Source organism: Mastomys coucha, unplaced genomic scaffold (assembly GCF_008632895.1).
Source record: "Mastomys coucha isolate ucsf_1 unplaced genomic scaffold, UCSF_Mcou_1 pScaffold21, whole genome shotgun sequence".
Taxonomy (NCBI): domain Eukaryota; kingdom Metazoa; phylum Chordata; class Mammalia; order Rodentia; family Muridae; genus Mastomys; species Mastomys coucha.
In genome coordinates, this window is record NW_022196904.1 from 55,284,943 (window position 1) to 55,305,515 (window position 20,573).

The 20,573-nt window shown below is 44.9% G+C and overlaps 1 protein-coding gene across 1 annotated transcript in view; it reads right to left on the reverse strand.

The window, feature by feature from the left end:
- Fam189a1 (family with sequence similarity 189 member A1) overlaps window positions 1-20,236 on the reverse strand; it is a 421,960-nt gene extending 401,724 nt beyond the window's left edge. Inside the window, exon 1 of the mRNA XM_031386884.1 lies at window positions 19,820-20,236. Within this exon, the coding sequence (XP_031242744.1) occupies window positions 19,820-20,038 (219 nt within the window). The 5' untranslated portion in view covers window positions 20,039-20,236. The remainder of the gene's footprint in view (window positions 1-19,819) is intronic.
- Window positions 20,237-20,573: the final 337 nt, after the last annotated feature.

A 20,573-nucleotide genomic window follows, 5' to 3' on the forward strand; every position in this document is an offset into this window, starting at 1 on the left:
TCATGTTTTTGGATTTCAATTGATTAGGATATGTTGGTAATATTAATTTTCATATTAAGATATTAAGATAAAGTAATTTTTACTTCCTGTTGTTTTTGTGGAATTAGATTTGTGGGGATTTGTTGAAAGATTACTTTCTTGCTTCTTCTAGGGTATAGTTTTGCTCCTTATATTGATGTTTTCCATCTATTATCGTTTGTAGGGCTGGATTTGTGGAAAGATACTGTGTAAATTTTGTTTTGTCATGAAATATCTTGTTTTCTCCATCTATGGTAATTGAGAGTTTTGCTGGGTATAATAGCCTGGGCTGGCATTTGTGTTCTTGTAGGGTCTGTATGACATCTGCCCAGGATCTTCTAGCTTTCATAGTCTCTGGTGAGAAGTCTGGTATAATTCTGATAGGCCTGCCTTTATATGTTACTTGACCTTTTTCCCTTACTGCTTTTAAAATTTTCTTTGTTTAGTGCATTTGGTGTTTTTATTATTATGTGACAGGAGGAATTTCTCTTCTGGTCCAGTCTATTTGGAGTTCTGTAGCCTTCTTGTATGTTCATGGGCATCTCTTTCTTTAGGTTAGGGAAGTTTTCTTCTATAATTTTGTTGAGGATATTTACTGGCCCATTACATTTGGGAATCTTCACTCTCTTCTATACCTATTATCCTTAGGTTTAGTCTTCTCATTGTGTCCTGGATTTCCTGGATGTTCTGGGTTATGATCTTTTTGCTTTTTGCATTTTGACTGTTGTGTCAATGTTTTCTATGGTGTCTTCTGCCCCTGAGATTCTTTCTTCTATCTCTTGTATTCTGTTGGTGATGTTTGCATCTATGACTCCTGATTTCTTTCCTAGATTTTCTATCTCTAGGGTTGTCTCTCTTTCTGATTTCCTTATTGTTTCTATTTCCATTTTTAGATTCTAGATGGTTTTGTTCAATTCCTTCACCTGTTTGATTGTGTTTTCCTGTAGTTCTTTAAGGGTTTTCTTGTGTTTCCTCTTGAAGAGCTTCTAGCTGTTTACCTGTGTTCTCCTGTATTTCTCTGAAGTTGCTATTTATGTCTTTCTTAAAGTCCTGTATCATCACCATGAGAAGTGATTTTAGATCTGAATCTTGCTTTACCAGTGTGATGGTGTTTCCAGGACTTGCTATGGTGGGAGTATTAGGTTCTGATGATGCCAAGGAACTTTGGTTTGTGTTGCTTATATTCTTATGCTTGCCCCACATCATCTGGTTATCTCTAGTGCTACCTGCCCTTGCTAAATCTGACTGGAGCCTGTCCTTCCTATGATCCTGGTTGTGTCAGAACTGATCCCAGTTACTCTAGGTATTGGGACAGATGTTTTGTCCTCCTCACCTCTGATCCTGGGCCTTTTAGAGTACCTGGGAGTGGAGCTTCCTCTGGGTGTTGTGGGACTGGAAGAAACCTGAGCCACTGGGCTGGCAGAGTTCCTGTATGCCTGGTCCAGCTGGTCCCAGTTACTCCAGGTATTGGGACAGATGTTTTGTCCTCCTCACCTCTGATCCTGGGCATGTTAAGAGTGCCTGGAAGTGGAGCTTCCTCTGGGTGTTGTGAGACTGGCTACAGAGCTTGTGCCCAAGGTCTGCTCAGAACACCGGCCAGCCCAGACAGCTATGGCTTCATATTTCTTTCCAGTGTCTGTTACATTTATTTCTCTCTTCAGCCTGGAATACTGCTTCCTATGTTTTCTCCATATTTGGTTTGTTGAATATATATATATATTAGGCTGTTTGTTTTGTGGAGAGTTTTTCTTTCTCCTTCAACTACCGGAGATAGTGTTGATGAACATGTTAGTCTAGATTGGCCTTCATGGCTGTTTGGGATACATTGCTCTAGGCACGTATGGCTTTCAACATTTCCACTGCGAAATCAGCTGTTGTTAGTCTGATGGGTTTGCCTTTATATGTAACTTATGCTTTTTCCTCTTGTAGCTTTCATATTTTCTTTGCTCTGTATACTTAATGTTTTAGCTATGATACACTGGGGGTTTTCTTTCTTGGTGTTATCTACTTGGCGTGTGGTGTGATTCTTGTACCTGTATGATGTGTATGATGGGGAAGTTTTCGTCTATGATCTTGTTAAAGATCTGGTCTTTGTTATTGACTTGGGGTTGTCTTCCTTATTCCGGCCCATATTTTGAAGACTTAATCTTTTCATGGTGTTCTGCATTTCCTGTGTGTTCCTTTCCTGCAGCTTAATTTTTTATATTCCTTGTTTATTTGTATAGATCCTCTACTTTATCTTTGAGTCCTGCTATCCTATCTTCTGCTTAATTCATTCTACTTGTAATACTTCCCTTTAAACTTCCTAGTTGAATGTTGGTTTTTTTTTTTTTTTCAATACCATCTTGATTTCAGCCTGAGTCCTCTTCACTGTTTCTATCTCTACTGAATTCCATTTTCAAATCTAGGACTGTCTGCCTGTCTAGCAGCCTTATGTCTGTGTTCCCTTGACCACCACTCAGGCATTCACTCTCCCCAAGTCCCTTCCCTTTCATTTCATTGAAATGTTTCTTTTGTGTCTTCTTAAAAGTCCTTGAATTCTTTGTTGAAGTTTATGATTGTTCTTTGAAATTCTGTGTCCTTGGCTTCATTTAGGTAATTCTCATTGTCAAAAACTTTCATAAGACTAGTGGGCTGTGGAGAGGATGTATGGCTTGTTCTTTCACAATGTTTGTATTTTGTGATGAGATCTGGGCATGTGGACTTCTTTTGTTAGTTCTGTATGTGATATGGAGAGAGTAGGTTGAGACAGAAGAGAGGATGTGAAGGCACATTGGACCATGAGGCTAGCAATGGTGTAGATGGGATGAAGTCAGGTGGACCAAGGGGACTGGGCTGATGTGTGAGTGTGCATCCTAGTACAAGACTAAAGTGTGGTGGTACATCTGACTGGGCAGACAGGTTGAGTGTGGCTTGGCAGTGGCCTGAGGGTCAGGAGCAGTTAGGTCTAGTCCTAGAGGAAGGCTAGAAGTTGGTTGTAGCACAAGCAAGGGTAGACAGACTAGGGAGGAACACTGGATGTGTGACCCAGGCTAGATCATGTGGCTTGAGGAGGATAGGAGAGAGGGTCAGAGAACTAGCCAGGCTAGACCCTGGAGAAGGATGTTTAATCTACCTTCAACATGTCCCACACAATATGAAAACTCCAGATGTTATTCTTATACATATAATTCATAAGAAATTTTAGAACTAGAGTTGTTGACCAGAGGCCCACACACTCTGACACTTGCCTGCATTGCCCTGCTGCATTGACACATAGTGTTACTGAGTGTTGCCTATTCATTTGCTTGTGCACGGCCTGTGGTTGCTTTCTCACTGCAACAGCAGAGTAGTTAAAAGTTGCCACAGACTCCCCCACAGCCCACAAAGCCTAAAATATTTACTATCCTGTGCAGAAGAAGGCTTAGCATCTTTCACCCATGAGATACCTTATAGCTCCTGCAATAGGCTGAATTGTGTAGAGCGGAAGAGACTGATGGCTGTTTACCTATCTGCTGTCTACTGTGGGGATCCAGTAGAAGGCTCCTTCCTTCTCTTCCTACTTCCTGTTCCTTTTTCTTCCAGCATGTCATCCAGCCTGTTAACATGGGACTTACGAATAAAACCATTTTCAAGCCTTCTCTAGCTTTGCTCTCGATATACAAAGGAAAGCTTCTGTTACAGAAATATATTCTGTAACAATATTCTTTTTTTTCCCTCATAATAAATCCTGGTTTTCATGGCAATACTCTCTCTAGAGACTCAAGAAAGTTAGCTTTGGGACTCAAGGCAGAGTAATGAGTTCTTTGTTCTAGATAGTCTCTGCTCCTCTCCCAAAGCAACAACTGCCCTTGATTTAGCTGGCACAACACGCAGTAACACACTTCCCAGGAAGAATAAAAAAATGGGTCAATTCAAATTTTCAGAAATATCACCCTTCCAATAATCATAAGAAGGGCTAAAAAGTTTCCATCGAGCAGCAGAAACTGAGACATAAAGTGCATAGGAAAACTGGAGTCATGGCTTGAGGGATGGTCACTGGAATCAGGCTCTTAACCACCCTTGGACTGTAGCCACTCCCTAGAAGTCCTGCTTCATTCCATGACAAGAAAGACAAGTGAGTATGTGAATGAAAGTTAGCATCAGTTATGGATAAAGTTAGTAGAGGGAAGAGCCTCAGCTCATACCGTGGGAGACTTTAGAGGGGTGCAATGTCTGTATCCATAAGTCTATATGGTCCGCAGGTATTAAATTATATATATATGTACCTCTGCACCTCACACCCCTGACACTAACATTACTAGTGGGTGTTCCAGAAGCTAAATGAAGAGACCTTCAACAAGAAAATGAACCTTCTATCTCCAAAGAGAGAGGCCTCAGCAAAGAGCAGGTTCTTCAGCTTATCACACACAGTTTTAAAAGAGCGGCTCCCTATGCCCAGCCCAAGCATCCTCAGGTGAAGCCTGCCAGCTGATGAGCCCTAGGTACAGCCAGACAGGACTAGGCCAGACCCTCGTTCAATGGAGAGAGCAGCCATGTAAAGAAAACATGCCTGCATCTCTTCTCATCCACTCTATAGACATCAAAGAAAAATCAAGAACCATGAAGCCATTAAAAAAAAATGAAGTCACAAGAGCTTCAGAAAAATAAACAAACAAAAATTATCCTTGTCATGAACAAGAAATTAATTACACTCAATTCCAATTAAGACTATCAAGAAGAAATGAACAACTCAACCAGAAAGTTACACAAATACTAAGAAAATTAACATAAAATATGAAAGAGAACAAAAAAGTACCTACGACTATTGTCCTCGTTTGCTTTCTGTTGCCATGATAACACGTAGGCCAAAACCAACTTGGGGAGGAAGGGGTTCCAGTCCATCATTCAGGGAATCTGAGGCAGGAACTTGAGCAGAGTCCATGGACAAGCATTGCTTACTGGCTGGCTCCTCATGGTTTGCTCAGCTGACCTCCTTATACAACCCAGAACCACCACTCACCATGGGCTGGGCCCTCCCACATCAATCATTAATCAAGAAAGTATCGCACAGACAAGCCCACAAGCCAATTTGACGCACAGACAAGCCCACAAGCCAATTTGACAGAGTCCGTTCCTCAACTGGGGCTGTCGCTTCCCAGATGACTCTAGTTTGTTCAAGTGACAAACATTATACAGAACAATTACTCTCTGAAAGAGTAGATGACTCAACCTGGTCTGCTGCCCCCAACCACCACCTTGTAATGAGTCTCAGATAACACAGTCACCATCTTCAGCTAAGCCAGAAGGATGTGCCTTCATTGTCAGCAACCATTGTCAGCCTCTGCTATGGAGGATCTGAGACATCCCAGAGGACAGCCCATAGCGACTGTTAGGTGTTTGCAGGGATAGCTAGCATAGTAGTTTACACCTGTTTCCTATTAGTCTTTGCCTGGATTGGTCATGAAGCCTGGGTCTCACTACATTTCCAAAAAGGCAAAAACATCTCTGCCTTTTGATGAGCCTGTTGTTCCCAGAAAGAACCCTGATAGCCTTGAACGGGTGGCCTGAACCCTGAGACTTCCTGTGCTTCTCCCTCACTGCTCCATGCTCCTTTAAAAGAAGTTTTTCACAACCACACACTGTCCGGTCTCTGTGTCTTGTGACTTTCCCAAAGGAGACATGAGGCACCAAAGAAATCATCCCACCTAAATCTATCCTGGGGAACCTGTGAGCTAACTGGAATCATATTCCAGGAGTGCAGGTTGGAGGTTGCTCACAGAAGCTCGGTGACTCAAAGGCGGCTGCACCACCCCCAATAGCACACTCCAACGTGGATGACGGAAAGCAACATCGCTGGTTGCCCCTACACAACTGGCAGGCAAGCCCACACAGGTCTCCTTTTCTCCAGCCACTGTGTACGGCTTATAGAACGTCACAGAGGAACCTAGAAACTCTCGTGGGCTTACTGAGCACACTGAGCTTCATCAGCTTCCTCAGGCATGAGCACCTCTCCACCCTCCAGGAGGAAGTGCTGCACTCAGGAGGAACAGCAGCGGCCAAACACTCCAGAGTCCTTCCCATCATTCATCCTGCTGTCTCTGATACAGTTGTCATTGAAGATTTCAATAGATGGTCCAGAAGATGGATCTGAACAAATGTCCCAGATTGAAAAGCAAAAGGCAAAGAAATGGAAACTAGGGGAGGAAAAAGAAGAAAAACCTACATGGTGAATACAGGAGGTCAGATACTCAGCTGGTGTTTCCTTCAAAAGAACAGACTGTAAGGGTTAGAAAACAAATGAGCCCTCAGAACCAAAGAAGAGACATGTGAGTAGCTATGGCCTCCTGAAAATGTGGGGAAATATATATGAGCACCTAGAACGAGAGGACCCCAGACTGGAAAAAACAGGTTGGATGACCAACCATAGGTCAATGGCATGAGACGTGCTTCTGTGGTGTAAATATGAAGTCGATGATACTCGGGACACCAATGAGGAAGAATAAAGTCTGAAAAGACTGACCTTTGAGCAAATGAGAGCAAGCAGGAGCTCAGGACCAGGTTTTGCATTTCTGCTTGTGCCTCTGAATTTTAATTGCCATGAACATATATTAAAATCAGAATTGTGATCATCATCACGTCCTTAAATATATCCAGTAGCCTCTACTTTGCTTTCTGGGCTTCATTTCCCACAGTCAATCATGGTCTGAAATACTAAGTAAAAAAAATTCCAGGAGTGATTGGTGAATTTTAAACTGAATGTTCCACTAAGCAGTGCGCTGGACTCTCAAAGCATCTGCCCTGTCCTGCCAGAGACAGGAATGGTCCTTTCATCCAGTGTGCCCCCACTGTCAACTCTGTGACCATCTAGTTACTAAGCTATCTGTGTTTCCACATTGGAAGTTGTGGTATCAAGCATCTGTACTGAGGTAGCAGCCCCAACACACAGGAGTAGTCATGCAGGCAGCTCAGCTGTAGAAGAAAGGAGGTGGAAGGTGCTTCCCTGTGTAAACAATGGAAAACTCTCCATTTAGTAAGAAAAATATATGTGCTAAGGCTGCTACAGTGTACAGTAAGAACAGATCTTCTGTTCATGAAATTGAAAAGGAAACACTTAATGCCAGTTTGATGTTAGATCTCAAACTGCCAAAGTTATGCCTATGGTGCAAGGTAAGTACAAAGAAACACACAGTCTGCAAGAAGCTGGACACCAGCCAAACTTTTGGCATCCCCTGGGAGTCTTAGGCCGTATCCCCAGTGGATAAGGCAGGCTGACTACACCACTGCCAGTGCCAGATTCTTTCTCCACAGCAGAGCACCATTTGGCTCCCTCATTCCTTGAGCTCTGATTCCATCCCTGTCATTGAAATCCATGCATCATCTGGGCTACTAGGAAGAACTGTGAGTGTAACTCTCGGCATCGCTGGGCACTAAGGCTATTCTGGGATTTCTCTGTAGTTGTGGTTGGTTGATTGGCTGGTGTTTGGGTACTGATGATAGAACCACACACACAGTAGCAAAGTAATAGTGTGTTTATATTATATATGTATGCATGCAGGCATGTGTTTATATGTGTGCATGTATGTATTTGTATGGATGGATATATGCATGGATGTGTGTATATTTGTATGTGCATGTATTTATATGTACATGCATCTATGTGTATTTGTATGTATGTATCTGTATGTGTGTGCATTTATGCATATATGTATGTGTATTAATCATGTATTTAGATGTAATATGTATTTGTATGTATGTTTGTGTCTATATCACAAAAAAACATGACAACCTTGAGCAGCAACTGTATACTACATGTCATAACAGACTGGCTGCTCTGTCAATCTATGGTATTTCTTAAGTATTCTTCCCTTCTGTTTGAAGAAGCAATACTATTGTGTCCCAAGCCCCCTAATGGCACCCAATGGTGCTGGCACACCAGGAGAGGGGATCTGTTGACACCAAAGTCTACATTGGATGTGGCAGGTATAAAACAGATGCTCTGTCTGTTTCTGCTGACATGAGGTCAAAAAATCATTTTCTATAGAGATACTGTCTTTGCGTATGTTTGAAAACAAACCTTAGATGTAACTAGGAAATAATGGTTTGTTAAATCAGAAGACTTGGGAAGCTTATGTTCATCAAGGCCAAGCTGCTTATCAACATGTGAAATACGTGCAGTCATTAGAGGACTTCCAATTTTGCTGAGCTCCAAACCTTTATCTCAAAACCACCATGTATGTGCAGTGAGAGCTACCACAGCTGTCCCTTGGTGTCTGTGGCTGTCCCTGGGTATTCCTTAGTGCCTGTGGCTAGTCCTTTATGTCTGGGGCTGTCCCTCAGTGTCTGTGGTTATTACTTTGTATCTGTGACTGTTCCTCTGTGTCTGAAGGGGATGTTTCCAGGACTCCACTCCCTAACAGGCACCCAAATCCATGAATACCCAAGTCTCTTATGTAAAATGGCACAGTATGTAGAGGGAGATGGTTCAGTTGGTAGGAACACACACACACACACACACACACACACACACACACACACACACGGGGTTGGACTGTCAGTCTTGGCATAGAGCCTAAACACACCCTTCTGTGTACTTTAAATTGCACCTGGATGGCATGCAATGCCTTACATAACAAAACATCACATAGGCGGTTGCTCTGTGCACTCTTCAGGCAATGACTCAAAGAATCTCCACACATTTAGCACAGATGCAGCTTTTTTCTGAGTATCTTTGATCTGCAGTAAGAACCAGACCCCAAACACACGATTGACTCACTCTGACTGATCTCATTAGAGGTGACAAGCCTGAACTAATCTTATAATTAGATGATGGCCAGGTTTATTTTTCAAATAAAAGTTTACTGTCTTGTCGTGCTTCAAATTTTTTTCTACTAGAGAATCAGCCTAAGTTTTAAGGATTCATTTCAGAGCAATTAAGTTTCATGTCCATCTGAAATATATTATTTGGGCTAAAGAGATAGCTTAGAAGTTCAGAGTACTTGCTGCTCTTACAGATAGCTCAGGTAAATTTCCAGCACCTTCATGATGGTTTACAACCCATGGGCACCAAGAATGGACATTTTGCATATATACATAAAGGCAAATATTTACACAAAAGATAATAAAATTAATACATTTTTTAAAGTTTAGATTTGTTATGGTAGACTCAGGTATTTTAAAGTACATGTCTGAAATTTGAAGAAAATCCAGGTGTAGTGGTATATTTTCAAAACCAAGCACTCAGAAAAATAGAAGCAGTAGGATCAGGTACACAAAGCAAACCACAGTTAGCTACACAGAACGTGCAAAGCTAGCGTGTACTAAAAGAGACTCTGATTCACACACACACACACACACAGAGAGAGAGAGAGAGAGAGAGAGAGGGAGAGACAGAGAGACAGAGAGACAGAGAGACAGAGAGACAGAGAGACAGAGAGAAGCTCTGAGAATATTTACTACAGGCTCTTGCAACCACTGAGACAATGAAATGCTTTATTTACATTTATTGTCCCCCAGTATCATACACATACCCCTAAGAATGCCATTATTTTTATTTTACCCACCTGGTTCCCCCAAGCTTACTTCATAAATCACTGCCTGTCTCTCTGCATTGTGTCCCATAAGTAAAATATGATCCCTCTCAGCTCCAGATGAGGAAGTGGAACCGAGTAGGTCATCACAACATGAAGCTACCATCTCAAACGTGACTCAAAAGTGAGACACAGCTCATCTGCATAAACCTTCAGGTATGAGTTCTGGTACCTAGTCCATGCCAGGACAATGGCAGCTAGTGATGAACTGCATACTGAAAACTGACCATAGGAGCTCCCAGATGTGTTCACCACACATCCACAGGGAACTGCTATCCTATGCATTTGTTAATTAGTTTGGTTGTGGGATAATCATCACAGGAGATACACTAAAACACTATGTTGCCACCTTAAGTGTGCATGATTTTTTTTTTTATTGTGGATTGTACAATAACGCAGAGGGTAAAAGACAGGCTAAGATACCTAAAAGCAGGAATAGAATCCAGGTAGTTCTGACACACTGAGATGATAGGCGTATAAATCCCATTCTCAACTTGCTAAGTCTCTACACAGGAAGTCCCGGACACAGGAAGGTTCATAGTCAGAGTCCCCAGGAAGCAAACAGAACCCACTACAGCCACCAGAGACTACAGCTTGAATATTCAGTGATCCCCAAAGACCTATGTGCTGCAACCTTGTTCCCAGAGGTGGTACAACTGGGAGATAATAGGACCCTTTAGGGGTTGAAGCCCAGTGAGTAATCTCTAGGTCACTGCAAGATAATGCTCTTAAAAAGAAGAACAAGATTACACACACACACACACACACACACACACACACACACACACCCCACATGAGCAGTTTTACCTTACTACATGTTCCCCATGATATGTTTCCTCATTGTAGGCCTATCAGCACCAGGGCCAACCCACTACAAAACCTCTCTAAATGGGAAGCAAATATTTCATCTCAAGGTACGTAAGGCTTTGTTTGTCTGTTTGCTGGGGGCATGGATGGGCATGGATGCTACAGTATGCATGTGCAAGTCAGGGGGAAACCTACAGGAGTTGGTTCTCTCCTTCCACCTTGTAGGTCTCAGGGATCTCAAGCAAGCCTCCAAACTCAGCAGCAAGTGCCTTTACCCACTGAGCCATCTTATCACTACTCAGGGTATTTGTTAAAGGTAAATGAAGCACTAAGGGTGTCCCCCATTCATCCAGATGATAGCCTCTTATGGTGGAGGCCCAAGGGGTCCCAAGAAGGGGTAAGGTTCTTCCTACTGCCTTTAATACAGTTCCTCATGTTGTGGTGACCACCCCCCCAATACTACAAAATCATTTCCTTGCTACTTCATAGCTGTTTCGCTACTGCTATGAATTGTAATGTAAATATCTGACACGTAGGGTACCTGACGTGCGACCACCCCCCCACCTTTGGGGGTTGCAACCTACAGGTTGAGAACCACTGTTCTAGCAGCTGAAAGGATACTGTGTCAACATCTTTCTCCCTAGGACCGTCACACCAAAGACACTCTGCAGTGGTAAAAACCTCAAACGAGGTCTGGACTGTCGGCAAGCATGCAAAGCTTACCTGCAAAGTTCTTATACTATGAAGCCATCATTAAAGAGCAAAATCTACTACAGGCTTCCATTTTGCTCCCTCTACTCTGGTAATGCCCGAAGGTACAGTGCTGTTGGACCTCTTCAAAGCTCCCAATCAAAGACCCCCAGCAGGGGGGTCCTGAACCTGAAATACAGAAGACGACATTCTCCTCATACAAGCAAACCATACAGACCGGGCTGTTCCAAGTCTACTTCCCTGGTTAGGAACTTCTAGGATGAACCAGCAGAGGTCTCCTCCTGAGAGCTGTAGGTTTGAGGATGGTAATGACCACAGAGAGAACAAAACAATGCAGACGTCCGATGAAATTGGAATGGAGTCTACAGACTGGGCAGAAAGCGTTCATTTTGTAATCCAGAGCGGTCTGCACTGGTCAGACAGTACCGTTCCATGGAGAAAGCACACCAAACCTGGCAGACATGATGTCACATCGAGCTGGCAACCTGGCACCCAAACCGTTCAGAGGAAGACAAGGCAAATGATGCCATGCTTGCCTTTATAGAAAATGTGTCCTCAAGCACGAGAGGGACTTATGGTTGGAGCACAGGCCTCCAGTTCTGCTCCGCTACCTGTCGGGGTTGGCAGTCGTTTCAAAACTTTCCAAACCCATCTTGTTTTTTAATGAACAGACTCTCTTAGTCCCCAGCATGGAATTTGGCTACAGCATTCCAAAGTGCCTACCAGAGCACAGGATGTTCGCTGTGCAGTGCAACTGAACCTTGGCCCTGAATGCCTACTAACTTATGGCCTCATCTCCACTCCTTCTGCCTCCGGATGATTTTCCTATCTGCACAGTGGAACCTCTCAATGACTTTTTTTATTTCAGGAAAATGCTTTCTTGCATAATAGTTCTAAGGATTTATTTCACCTGCCACTTGGTTCCCCTTCCCTGCATACAGAAACCCCTCGTGTTGGTCCTATTTGCCTGTGTTCTGTTTTCCACTTCATCCCATCCTTTTCTTCAGGTTGTGTTCCCTCTCTTCATCCTCTGTTTTCATCTCAATGGAATGCATTTGCTCCTGCTCTCCTTGTCGTTCAGTCATTTCTAAGCTCATTTTCTTCTGAATCCCTGCTGTCTCATTCAATCTCTTCTCTACGTGTATTTTTCTGTGACCCTCTTGATGTCTAACTGGTACATCTCCTACAATGCTGCTAGCATATACTGAAATATCATGTTTTAATCTTCTGGCATGTGTGTGGTTTGAGTGCATGCTTGCGTGTGTGCATGTGCACATACACATATATGCATCCATTTGGGGACCATACATTGACCTCAGATGGCTCCCTCAACCCCTTTTCCCCTTGATTTTTTGAAACAGGATCTATCACTGAACATAGAGGTCCCTGATTGAGTTAGGCATCTGGCCAGCCAACCCCTGAGATCCACATGTCTGGGCCCCACCCACGCTGGTGTTATAATTACACACCCACCACAGCCAGATTGTTCTACACTGGTGCTGTGGATCTGAACCTAAATTCTCAGACTTGCATGGCCAATCCTTGATCAACCCAGCCATCTGCCAGTTCCAACCTTTCCTGCTTGTAAGGTGATTACCTCAGGTATTTCGTTGCCATAACAGAAAGGTGACACAGCAGTTTCTGAGATCTGTTTTTCGAGGCCTACTCTTCCTTGACATCTGTGTTCTTGTCCTGCTCAAGTTAGTATATGTGTCTAGCCATGGTCTCTCAGAGGAGGCTTTCTGGACTTTTTGTGTCCCTAAGGTTTGCCAAGGTGGTCTGCTGTTCTCACCTACATTAAAAAACCTTGAGGGCCTTTTCAGTTTTACCACTTGCTCTTGAAGTGCCCACTACTGTACTTTCAGGAGCAAGTAACTCCTGGTGATCCTGATGCTGCCAGTATATGGCCTCTTGCATGTCGTCCTGGAACTGCCAGGAGCAGTGCATCCTCTCTGCTGAGATGTCATCCTTCAGCTTACCCGGTGGCCGTCTCACCCACTGGCTTAATCTTCAATGGAAGTCTAGGAAAAGAGTGAAGAGCTGCTCTATCATGAAGACCGCATCTCCATGGGATCTTTTCAAAAATGTTTTCAATGGGTAGATTAATAAAGAAACACAGCATAGTCCTGACCTGGAAAATGCAGAGCTTCCAAAACTGACACAAGTAATATGATTCCAACCCTAAGTCAGCCTTGGGAAACAGGCAAGCACTTGACACTGATACAGAAGAACATTCAGGACGACATCGAAGCAGAGAAATGGTGTAGACAGACTTCCCTTACCAGCTACCAAAACTCACCATGAGATCTGCATAATCAAAACTGTGGAGCTGGAGCTGTGGTCCGGTGGCACAGTGCCTGCCTAGTGTGTATATACAAGGTGGGGGGATCCAAACCCCAACACCTAAAGGAGGGAGGGCAAGAATGGAGAAAGAGGAAAGTGGGCCAGGAGGGAGGGGGATATTTAACCATAAAATAGACAAGGGAACAAAACTGAATAGAATCCAAAATAGGACTTGCTTACATAGGAACTTTGAAGGCAAACAAAGTTAGCCTTCTCAATACAGTGTGTTAAAAAAAAAACTGCTAGGTGAGTAAAGACATGGATATAAAAATTAAATTCTGTGGCTGTGGGCATAGCTCAGGTGGTAAAGCACTCACAGAACAAGCTTGAGGATCTGAGTCCCCCTTCCCCCAGCATCCATGTACAAAGTCAGGCATGGTAGTGCAAGCTCTTAATCCCAACACTGAGGAGGCAGAGACATACAGATCTATAACCTAATCAGAGGGTTCCAATGAGAGACTCCGCCTCAAAACACAAAGTAGACATCACCTAAGGAGGAATGATGCCCAAGGTTGTCCTCTTGTCTGTGTGTGTGTGTGTGTCTGTCTGTCTGTCTGCACACAAATAAAAGAGAAAATCTGGATTAGTAAAGATGTGGATATAAAAAAGTATCAGGGGCTGGTGAGATGACTCAGCAGGTAAGAGCACTGACTGCTCTTCCAAAGGTCCTGAGTTCAAATCCCAGCAACCACATGGTGGCTCACAACCACTCGCAATGAGATCTGATGTCCAGTTCTAGTGTGTCAGAAGTCAGCTACAGTATACTTATGTATAATAATAAATGAATCTTTGGACCTGAATGAGCAGAGTTGACCAGAGCAAGCGGGGCCTACCGGAGTGAGCAAGGGCTGACTGGAGCGAGCAGAGGTCCAAAAAAAAAAAAAAAAAATTCAATCCCCAACAACCACATGAAAGCTCACAACCATCTGTACAGCTACAGTGTCATACATAAAATAAATAAATAAATCTTTAAAAAAAAGTATCAGAAGGGAAATCTTGGGGTTATCTTGTAATGATAACTTAGGGTAAAAAATACAGAAACTCTGAAAGTGAAAAGAACATATTACTGTGGATGTCTTAAATACTACAGAAGACAGCAAGAACTGAGCCCAGTGAGGAGGTTTTTGCAACACAAAATAAAGTGGCCATGAAAATTCACATCAAATGAAAACAGATGTCAATCTCCTTTCATCAGATTAACAAAAGCACTCAAGGCTGCTAATATCCTATGTCTCAAGAGTGGGAAAGTCAAATCCTTATGCAAGGCTCCTGGGGGTGAGAATGATTTCCCCTCAACTAATCTAACAACACCTAACAAAATTCCAATCGGAGCAGCCTTTGACTACTAACAAGTCCACCCTAGAGCTCACTCTCAGAGGCAGGTACAGGCATCTCAGGTAAGCAGCGTCAGGAACACAGAACCTGCATCACCAGAAAGTTCTCAACAGCAGAGAAATGGAGCACAGCACAATAATCTGCAGTTTGGACTATCATTATACACCCACTGAAAGAATGGATTCAAAATTGTCAACCAGTTATGGGCAAGGGACACATCGCATTTCAAAGGGAGCTACAGAGTGAGCTGTGGGTGGTAGACTCCCATTTTTATATTCTTAAAAGAAAAGCAAGCATTTCACGTGTAAGAATTCTGATACCCTTGTGAAGTTTGTGGAAGGATATTAAACATGTCCGGTGATGTCAGCTGCCTATCGACAGAGCACTGATGGAGAAGAGAACGCATGTTTGTACATTTCCTGGGTTTTAGTTATAGCAACAATTACATACTGCTTTAGGAATATTTTTAGAATTCTAGCAGCATCGCTCTTAAAGGGAACACAAGGATCGAGCTGCTTTGCAAGCAGCAGCTGGGCAGGTGACTGCCAATGCACTTATTCAGTGTCCTGGGCACTGGCAAGATTAGAAAGAAAAGAATGAGTCACTTCAGCTCAAAGGCAATTTGTCAAGACCCCACCTAGCTCAGTGCTCTCGTACACTACAAAAATGTGCCAGAGGTTCATACATAGGGAGGTGACCCACCTCCTAATGTGTCAGACAGTAGAGCCTAGGACTGGGAACTCTACGAGGGGCCTGGTCGGAATCAAAGCACCATGTGGCTTTTGTTCATCACTGACCTCTGGCCACAGCTGCTCCACTTCACCAGCCTCAAGCTTTGCCAAGCTCCCCTCCTACAGTTTAGAACTAGAACGTCCCCTAAAAGCCATGTGGCTAAGACTTAGTTCCACATGGCATTTCTAGAAGGAGGTGGAGCCTAAGGGGACGTCGTGAGTTACCTAGAAGGGAACAGTGGGGCTCAGTCTCTTCCTCTTCCTTTCTCCTTTTAGCTATCTTGTTCAAAGTAAGCAGGGTATACACTCCTACCACAATGTGGTGCCTTGCCACAGGCCTGCCTGAAAGCAATAGGCCAGGAGGCCAGGTACTGAAACCTCCATGTGCCAATTCTGTGTGTATACACAGACACACATATATACATATACACAGACACACAGACACATACACATACACATACACACACATTCACACACATACAAACATACAGATATACACAGATGGTTATAAAAACATACACATATACACACACAGACACACATATATACACACATTCACACATATACACATACATACATAGACACATACATGTACATGCACATAGATATACTTACACACATATGTATACACATATACATATGTTCACACATACTTATACATATACACATTCACATATATAAACAAAGAGACACATACATATAAATACTCACACCTACACATATAGTCACACAGACACACACAAGCACATATACATATACTACACACATACACACATCTTGCACACATAGACAAATACATATACACATGCACATAGACACACACATATGCACAGGCAATTCATACACACACATACAAACATATATACATATACACACATACATACACATGAACACCCACATATAATACACATCTTACACACATATACATATACACACAGAGACAGATAGACAAATACACACACAGAGAACTTTTACGTTTTTTAACTTAAGTTTTCTTTTCTTTTTTTATTTTATTTTATTTTATTTTATTTTATTTTATTTTATTTTATTTTATTTTTTTGAGGCAGGGTTTCCTTATGTAGCCCCAGCTGTCCTGGAACTCACTCTGTACACCAGGCTGGCCCTGAACTCAAGAGATTCGCCTGCCTCTGCCTCCCAAGTGCTGGGATTAAAGATGTATGCCACCACTGCCCGGCCTTTAAGTTTTCTTAATGTCCCCAGTGTAATTTGTCTTCAAATTTCTTGACCTTTCACCTTTCAGGCATGGTTAGGGTTTTTCCTAAGAGAGAGAGGGTGTGGCTATCTTGTCAAGGCTCTCTTCCACCCTCTGCCACATGGAAAGTTAAGTGTCGTCTTCAGTTAAGCACTTGGTGTTTCTAAAGTGAGAGCAGCTAAGTTCAAAGCCACATCCTGACTCAGCGACCTTTGGGCAGTTACTGGTTTGGTCTTTATTCTTCTCAGATCACTTACCACAAGTTGCCAGGACTGCTTGAAGAGCAGGCCCTGAAGAGAGGCTAGTGCGGCATTCCCCTGGCTAAGACAAGTGAGATAACTGACTGGGGGGAATGAAAGGGAGGGAAATGGCCAAGGCCCTGAGCACTGGGAGGTACAGTCCACTAGGCTGCCAGTGAAATGGGCTATGGTCCATATAAAAGGGATTGCCAGGTCCAGTACATAGTAAGCGCTCAATAAAGTAAGAATTGTTTTTCTTCCTTTTACTTTTTCCTAAATACAAGAACTGCTGATATAATGATTCTTTGCCAGGTCTAAATCACAGATGATCAAGAAGTTCAAGGCAGCAATTAAGTACCCAGTCTCCTTTCGGAAGGTTCACATAGCAGAGTCCAGCACTAAGCCCAGTGTAGGTTTCCATAAAAGCCCACCATCTTGGTTACCTGTCTTAAAGACATTTCAAGGTAGTTAGAACAAATATCTCCATTACCATGAGAGACTGATCTCAGGGACTTCCAACCCTGGAGGCTCAAAATCCCTTCTATGTCATACAATTTGCATATAACCCACACATGGTTTCCTGTGTGCTTTAAAATCATCTCTAGGCTGCCTAGAATAACTAATGCAATATAAATACCATGCAAATGGTTGCTCTATTTTATTGTTTGGGTATGAACTGACCAGGAAAATGTTGTGCATGTGTCTGTACAGATACAGGCTTTTCTGGATATAGGCTATGGTGGATTGAACCCTTACTACAGAGCTGCTGATGCCGAGGGCAGGCTGATGCTGTCTACGGAAGGCAGAGAGCCCGCCCATGTTACTCACTCACAAGCACATCAACATGTGAACCTGTTCCAACTGGAACTAATCATTCTTTCTGCAGGGCAGAGGCAACGTGTGAAAGTTGCTATACACTGTATTGAAAAAATTTAAAGGCTGGAGATGTAGCTCAGTGGGAGAGCACATGCCTAGTATGTATGGAGATGTTCCATCCCCAGCACAGAAAAAAAATTTTCAAAACACTTGTAGCTGATTTAAGTCCGAAAGTTAAAAAGATGCCTGTAAGAATACAGATGGAGGGAAAGAGGGAGGGAGGTAAAATGTGTAAGCATTTAATGCTGGGTTCATCGCTGTTCTCCAGAGCCCAGAGAAATGGGAGCCTACAGCCTAATGCTGGGACAAGACTCAGAACTGTGGGAAACTAGAACTAATCACCTATAGCTGCTGAAGACAACAGCATTTGAAACACAAACCACATTACTGTTTTACATATTTAACTTAACTCCTGAAACAAAAATGTAGGGGATATGTATTTTTTACATAAATGTTTTTCAACTGTCTCTAATTATTTTTGAGGAGATAGATATATATATATGATATAATATATATCTCCATCCATATATAATTAGTTCTCTTCGAACACCCTAGGGATTCCAGCTAAGGCTCAGAGGAGGTGGGGGAGGCTCCGGAAAGAGCCAGGAATCCTAGCTAATTCACCAGTCTGCCACCTGTAGGCTGGTTCCAGCAGGCTGAAACTCAGTACCCACTAGACAGACATGAAAACAACGCATATTAAGCAATGCTAAAAACCGAGCAACAGATGTGTGGAGACTATATATAGGGGCGGGTTTGGACCACGGCTCCCTGGAGGCTGCCTCCCACCTCCTCTCATCGATCTGAACACTGGGAGCTGTGACCACACGTTCTGCCATCCTAGTCTGCTCTCCCAGATGAGTCCCCACCCCTGTCTGAAATAGGCTTTGAAAATTAATACCCCCATTAGGATGAACAGCCACACCTGTATCGATCCTTGTTTCCAGGGTAGTTTTGCTAAGATCTCATTTTAAACCAGACAAGGAACTTGCCAGAACAAAGGCCATTACAAACTAAATAAATAAATAAAAGCCATGCAGGACTGAACTTTTCCTTTCCTTTTTTTTTTTTATTATAAAAGTTAATAACAAACGGCGAACATTAATTACCAAGGCTTGCTTTGGGTCTTTGTACGCGGAATTTAAACGCAGACCGTTCACTGGAAGCCTGTAATGTATTTGTGCACCATCGACCAAATGCAGTTACAGATGTCAAGAGTTCTCCAAACAAGTGCCCGTCTTTATAAATACCCATGCCGCATTTATCCCTATTCCCATATATCCATGCTTTATTAATATAGAATACAAGCAACTTTCATCAAAACGATACAAAATACCAAAAAATAAATAAGAAAATCATCTCGGACTGATGACTTCTTTAATAAATGTTTGCTGCAGGAAACATTTGAGGGTCAAGAACCCGAAAATCAATCTGGAGTTCAAATAGCACACTCCGGACTCCGGATCTCCAGCAGGTCTAGCTATACTGTCCTGGGCTTAAGGGGAAACAAGATGCCCCTGCGCCCTGGAGGTGAGTGGCCAGAGCGGGGCCAGTCGGTCCCCTCCAGACTGGCCCGCAGCCCTGCGCGCCCCCGGCGAGGACCGCAGCGAAGGGAGCCGCGCACAGCGGGTTCTGCACCGGGCTCGGGCGCCCCCGTGCCGCCTTGGTCACCGTCGCCCGCTGTCCGGGTCGGTCATCGGCAGCGAGTGGGGATCCGGGCAGCTGTCCCAGGCAGGGACCTGCCACCGACTGCTACCCACCAGGTGGCGAAGGGAGAGCGCCTGGCTGTTTTCCCTCAGAAAAGTAACTCCGGGCGCAGCGCTTTGGAACGGCAGCGCGACGCACGGCGGTCCCCGGAGTTCCCCTGCCCGGACTTGGAAACTGCTCGCCGAGCCGCAACTGCCAGACCCGGGCGTCCGCTCCCCAGCTAGGCGCGGGCCGCGTCCCCGCCACTGCAGCTCCCCCGTCCCAGCCCGCGCCGCCGCCGCAGACACTCACCGAGAAGCCGGCCCAGAAAGGGCAGGAGTGGCGCACGCGGGCGGAGGTGGTGAGAGCCAGCGCCGCGAAGCTCACGGCCACGATGAGGCATCCGAGCGCCATCTGCGTGGCCCCGAGAGCCAACACGATGCGGGAACGGCCCGGGCACTCGCGCAGGCGGGACAGGCTGCGGGGCAGCGCGTGCGGGCGCGGTGTGCGGGGGCCGCCGGCCGGAGGCATCGCGTCCCGCAAGCTCTCTCCGCGCTGCGCTCCTCTCAGCGAGGCGCCGAGGCAAGTTGCGCCGGCTGCGGGGACCGCCTCCCCGCGGGCAGCAGAGGCTGCGGCGCGCGGTCGACGCGAGCGGCTCGGGCCGGGCGAAGAGCCGGGCGCCCGCAGCCCGCACCGGTGCCCGCGCCCATGCCACCGCCGCTGCGCAGGGCCCGCCGGCCGCGCTGCGCCCTCTCCCGCTCGCCCGCCCGGCCGCGCGCTCCCCTGGCCGAGCGCGGGCGCGAGCCGCCGTGCCGGGCGCGAGCCGCCGCGGGCTTCGGGAGCGAGCCTAGCCGCTGTGCGCTGGGGCCCGGGAGGGAACCGAAGCCGAAGACCGGACAAGGCGGGGAGCGGGCAGCGCGAGAGGTCGCAGGTGTGTCCTCAGCGTTGGCGCCTCCTCCCGGGCCGAGGCGTGTACTGGGGAGAGGACGGACGGAGTCTGGACACCGGCAAGGACAGAGGACTCCGAGGAGAGCCTTTGGCCGAGGCGTGGGAGGCTGGCTGTGGG